Source organism: Salvelinus fontinalis, chromosome 22 (assembly GCF_029448725.1).
Source record: "Salvelinus fontinalis isolate EN_2023a chromosome 22, ASM2944872v1, whole genome shotgun sequence".
In the NCBI taxonomy this organism is placed as follows: Eukaryota; Metazoa; Chordata; class Actinopteri; order Salmoniformes; family Salmonidae; genus Salvelinus; species Salvelinus fontinalis.
In genome coordinates this window covers 19,347,766-19,353,755 of record NC_074686.1, presented here as the reverse complement: position 1 = coordinate 19,353,755, position 5,990 = coordinate 19,347,766, and the positions used below count along the sequence as shown (strand labels likewise).

Genomic DNA, 5,990 nt, shown 5'->3' with positions numbered 1-5,990 from the left:
ACAATGCGTTGTGTGTGAATTGGACCATATTTCTCTCCAGCCTGAGCATTTGAAATGTAACAAGTACTTTTATGTGTCAGGGGAAATATATGGGATTAAAAAGTACATATTTTCTTTAAGAATGTGGTGGAGTAAAAGTACAAATTGTCAAAAATATGAATAGTAAAGTAAAAACGACTTAGTAGTACTTAAAATTATTTTTACTTAGTTACTTTACACCACAGCCATCCGGTGATCAAACCATGCCTCCACAGACCTATGGGGTCAAGCTAATCCTAGCACTTTCTTCTCTCCTCAGGTGCCATACTCAGCAGCCATGAAGTTCTCCCTTGCCGCCCTAGTTGTCGTGCTCGCTCTGGCACACTTGAAGTGAAAAATCTTCATAAGTGAAAGGAACACTGTCGTTAGTTTCTCCCCTGTGGTAGCACTCAGAATTAAATACACAATCATAGCTGAAACAAAAACACGTACACACACACACAGTCTCATAGATTGCATTCTGTATGGAGATTATGTGGATCTATAACTATATTTCATATATGTGCACGATACACTGAGTGTACAAAACATTAAGAACACCTGCTCTTTCCCTCACATAGACTGACTAGGTAAATCCAGGCGAAAGCTATGATCCCTTATTGATGTCACTTGTTAAATCCACTTCAATCAGTGTAGATGAAGGGGAGGAGACAGGTTAAAGAAGGATGTTTAAACCTTGAGACAATTAAGACGTGGATTGTGAATGTGTGCCATTTAGAGGGTGAAAATATTTAAGTCCATTTGAACAGGATATGGTAGAAGGTGCCAGGAGCACCGGTTTGTGTCAAGAACTGCAATGCTGCTGGGTTTCCACGCTCAACAGTTTCCCGTGTGTATCAAGAATGGTCCACCACCCAAAGAAAATCCTGCCAACTTGACACAACTGTGGGAAGCATTGGAGTCAACATGGGCCAGCATCCCTGTGGAATGCTTCGACACTTTGTAGAGTCCATGCCCAATAAATTTGGGCTGTTCTGAGGGCAAAAGGGTTTCCTAATGTTTGCTATACTCAGCGTATAATACAACAATACTGAGAGATATGCAAGATATAGGAATCTTATATTGCAGAGTTGGTGTATTTATTTATAACTCATGTATTTTAAATGACTGTATGTAGAGAGGGTCTTGTATGTGTTGTTGTATGCTGTATGGGCATAAACGGTTTGAGTACAATGTTGGAATACGTTAATGAAGTTATCCTCTGGCTACCCATAGGAAGCCAAGCAGCACAGTCCCCCGAGGTTGAGACGCTGGCACAGTATTTCCAGGATCTGTCAGCTCAGCTGACCTCCACCACTCAGGAGCTAGTGCAGAAGATCCAGTCAGAGTGAGCGACATTTTTTAAACTATTAACTGTGAAAAAAACACAACACATCTTCATTCTTTTGCGAAATTTACAATAAACAGCAGTCAAAAATAATGCTGTAGAATGGATACTTCGCAACAATCATATACATTCCAAAATTAGATTTAAAAAATGCTAATGACCTGCAAAAGCTTTAACAGGCAATGTGTTTCGAACTTATTTTCAAATAATATTTTTGGCACTCTCCTTTGTCAATATTCAGACCACTAACCACCAGCTTCCTTCCAAACAGGACGTTCGTAGAGGATGGAAAGGCCCAGCTGCAGCAGATCCAGGCCCAGCTGAAGCCCCTGGCTGAGAACATGCAGGCCCAGCTTAAGCCTCTGGTCGACAACTTCCAGGCTCAGATGGAAGACCTCTTACGCAAGTTGATGGACCAGACCAAGTCCCTCGGCCAATAAAGCAGTTATTTTTCAATAACCTTATCACCTCGGACCGAATCAACAGCTCCATGGGCTTACAATCAGCCAAAACCAATCCACCAAGAGTTGGAACCAGACAAGCTTTCAACCCTCTGCTTAAGTCTATCAATCAATCAATCAATCAATCAATCAAATGTATTTATAAAGCCCTTCTTACATCAGCTGATGTCACAAAGTGCTGTACAGAAACCCAGCCTAAAACCCCAAACAACAAGCAATGCAGGTGTAGAAGCACGGTGGCTAGGATAAACTCCCTAGAAAGTCTTCTGTATTTGTGCCAAGACGAATATTGTTGACATGCAAAGACAGACAGTAGTAATCCAGAACATCATTACAACTTGGAAACTGGTTCTGTGGTCTCTATTGTAATTTGTAGTCTATTCATTTTCACTGAAATTAGTTTCCAGTCATAAATCACTTCACATATTTGTTTGGTGTACGATTATTGAAAATCTGTTTAATTCCTCAATTTAGGAATTCTAGTTTCAATAACCCATTTTATTCCATCACAGGTCATACACTACCAACCCATTCCCTCAATTAAAACATCAATACACTCCCCTCCGTATTTATTTGGACAGTGAAACAAAAATGTGTACTTTTGGCTCTTCTACAGCATTTTGTATTTTATAGCAAATGTTTCATATGAGGTGACAGTACAACATGTCACCTTTCATCTGAGGGTATTTTCATACATATCGTTTTTACCGTTTTTAAATAAAAGCAGTGGAGAACCGGGTTGTCGCTACATGGTATACAGCTACATATCAGGAATAAAGGTAAGACCCAGGTGCAGACTGTCAAGGTAACAATGTTTGTTGTTGCAACAGGGGCAGGCAAAGACAGGTCAAGGCGGGCAGGGGTCGAAGATCCACGGTAAAGCAAAGGTACAGTATGGCAGGCGGACTCAGGGTCAGGGACAGGCAGAGTTCAGTAATCCAGAGGTGGAGCAACAGTACAGGACGGCAGGCAAACTCAGGGTCAGGGACAGGCAGAAAGGTCAGGCGGGCAGTACAGGGTGAGGATAGGCAGAGGTCAAAAACCAGGAAGATGAGGAAAGAGAGGCTGGGAAACGATAGGAGCTGACAGGAAACTGCTGGTTAGCTTGAACGAACAAGACGAACTGGCAACAAACAGACAGAGAACACAGGTATAAAAACACAGGGGATAATTGGAAAGAGGGGCGACACCTGGAGGGGGGTGGAGACAAGCGCAAGGACAGGTGAAACAGATCAGGGCGTGACACTACATATGGAAGTGACACCTACATTGCATAAATTGTCTTTTATTTTTGTTGTTTCGGGCAGAATTTTTGCATTTTAATTACGCATAAACCTAAGCAGTGTCCTAACCTTTACCTAATTATTTTAACCTGCTATGTTAATTATCATAACCTGCTGTGTAAGTTCTCCTAACCTATGAAAAGTAAATTCTGTTTGTAGCTGTATATCATCTAGTCCTCACCGCAAACCATGACGAAAGTAACGCGGTGCGGAAGTAACACACTGTAACGGTCCTGACCTGTTTTATGTTGTTTTTGTATGTGTTTAGGTCAGGGCATGTGTTTTGGGTGGGCAGTCTATGTTATCTGTTTCTATGTTGGTTGTGGTTGCCTGGTATGGCTCTTAATTAGAGGCAGGTGTTTTGCGTTCTCCTCTAATTAAGAGTCATATTTAGGTAGGGTGTTCTCACTGTTTGTTTGTGGGTGATTGTCTCCTGTTTCGTCGATGTATGTACCTTACGGGACTGTTTGGCTGTTCGTTTCGTTTTGATGTAGTCTGTTCCTGTCCGTGAGTTTTACGTTAGTTAAGTAAGTTCAAGTTCAGGTTTTCGTCTACGTCGTTTTCTTGTTTTGTAAATTTGTAAGTGTTTGTTTTCGTGTTGCCATCGTTGTAAATAAAGAGATGGCTTATTTCCCAAATGCTGCGTATTGGTCCACTGATCCTTCTCTCCTCTCCTCGTCCGAGGATGAGGAGAACGACAGCCCTTACACACACCCATTTTCTCAAATAACACAGAAGCTAGAATGACGTAATGACACACGCATGTGCCTAATGAGGAAGACAACCTCCCAGCAAAAAAATCGGTACGCTTGCAACAACATTTCAACCAGTTTTATACAAAAGTTGTTTTGAACAAGGGAAAGTAAAAAAAGAAAGACATGTTTTTTGTAGAATTGTGTTTTTTAATTTTTTCCCTGTTCCAGACATCAAATCAAATTTTATTGGTCACATACACATGGTTAGCAGATGTTAATGTGAGTGTAGCGAAATACTTGTGCTTCTAGTTCCAACAGTGCAATAATATCTAACAAGTAATATCTAACAATTCCCAACAACTACCTACTACACACAAATTTAACAAGTAATCTAACAATTCCCCACCAACTACCTAATACGCACAAATCTAAAGTGGTGAATATATGGATGAGCGATGGCCAAGTGGCATAGGCATGGTGCAGTAGATGGTATAAAATACAGTATATACAATATAATGTGGGGAGAACAAGTATTTGATATACTGCCGATTTTGCATGTTTTCCAACTTACAAAGCATGTAGAGGTCTGTAATTTTTTATCATAGGTACACTTCAACTGAGAGACGGAATCTAAAACAAAAATCCAGAAAATCACATTGTATGATTTTTTTTATTTTTATTATTATTATAATTTTTTAAAATTTGATCCCCTTTTCTCCCCAATTTTCGTGGTATCCAATCGCTAGTAATTACTATCTTGTCTCATCGCTACAACTCCCGTACAGGCTCGGGAAAGACGAAGGTCGAAAGCTATGCGTCCTCCGAAGCACAACCCAACCAACCCAACTGCTTCTTTAACACAGCGCGACTCCAACCCGGAAGCCAGCCGCACCAATGTGTCGGAGGAAACACCGTGCACCTGGCCCCCCTTGGTTAGCGCGCACTGCGCCCAGCCCGCCACAGGAGTCGCTGGAGCGCGATGAGACAAGGAAATCCCTACCGGCCAAACCCTCCCTAACCCGGATGACGCTGGCCCAATTGTGCGTCGCCCCACGGACCTCCCGGTCGCGGCCGGCTGCGACAGAGCCTGGGGGCGAACCCAGAGACTCTGGTGGCGCAGTTAGCACTGCGATGCAGTGCCCTAGACCACTGCTCCACCCGGGAGGCCCACATTGTATGATTTGTAAGTAATTAATTATAATTTTATTGCATGACACAAGTATTTGATCACCTACCAACCAGTAAGAATTCCGGCTCTCACAGACCTGTTAGTTTTTCTTTAAGAAACCCTCCTGTTCTCCACTCATTACCTGTATTAACTGCACCTGTTTGAACTTGTTACCTGTATAAAAGACACCTGTCCACACACTCAATCAAACAGACTCCAACCTCTCTACAATGGCCAAGACCAGAGAGCTGTGTAAGGATATCAGGGATAAAATTGTAGACCTACACAAGGCTGCGATGGGCTACAGGACAATAGGCAAGCAGCTTGGTGAGAAGGCAACAACTGTTGGCGCAATTATTCGAAAATGGAAGAAGTTCAAGATGACGGTCAATCACCCTCAGTCTGGGGCTCCATGCAAGATCTCACCTCGTGGGGCATCAATGATCATGAGGAAGGTGAGGGATCAGCCCAGAACTACACGGCAGGACCTGGTAAATGACCTGAAGAGAGCTGGGACCACAGTCTCAAAGAAAACCATTAGTAACACACTACGCCGTCATGGATTAAAATCCTGCAGGGCACGCAAGGTCCCCCTGCTCAAGCCAGCGCATTTCCATGCCTGTCTGAAGTTTGCCAATGACCATCTGGATGATCCAGAGGAGGAATGGGAGAAGGTCATGTGGTCTGATGAGACAAAAATAGAGCTTTTTGGTCTAAACTCCACTCGCCGTGTTTGGAGGAAGAAGAAGGATGAGTACAATCCCAAGAACACCATCCCAACCGTGAAGCATGGAGGTGGAAACATCATTCTTTGGGGATGCTTTTCTGCAAAGGGGACAGGACGACTGCACCGTATTGAGGGGAGGATGGATGGGGCCATGTATCGCGAGATCTTGGCCAACAACCTCCTTCCCTCAGTAAGAGCATTGAAGATGGGTCGTAGCTGAGTCTTCCAGCATGACAACGACCCGAAACACACAGCCAGGGCAACTAAGGAGTGGCTCCATAAGAAGCATC

The 5,990-nt window shown here is 43.1% G+C and overlaps 1 protein-coding gene across 1 annotated transcript; it reads left to right on the top strand.

Annotated features, from left to right (window-relative positions):
* Positions 1-316: 316 nt before the first annotated feature.
* On the top strand, positions 317-1,806 carry LOC129820377 (type-4 ice-structuring protein-like). Its single transcript, XM_055877445.1, has 3 exons — positions 317-369; positions 1,259-1,366; positions 1,638-1,806. Exons 1-3 carry the CDS (start codon positions 317-319, stop codon positions 1,804-1,806), a joined length of 330 nt encoding a protein of 109 aa, XP_055733420.1.
* The last annotated feature ends 4,184 nt before the right edge of the window (positions 1,807-5,990 follow it).

What these genes read in the sequence shown, in the direction of transcription:
- LOC129820377 (XM_055877445.1), top strand. Translation starts at nt 317, where the DNA reads ATGAAGTTCTCCCTTGCCGCCCTAGTTGTCGTGCTCGCTCTGGCACAC. An exon ending in CTCGCTCTGGCACACTTGAA is followed by an intron (nt 370 to 1,258) that starts GTGAAAAATCTT and finishes ACCCATAGGAAG; the next exon opens with CCAAGCAGCACAGTCCCCCG. An exon ending in GTGCAGAAGATCCAGTCAGA is followed by an intron (nt 1,367 to 1,637) that starts GTGAGCGACATT and finishes CCTTCCAAACAG; the next exon opens with GACGTTCGTAGAGGATGGAA.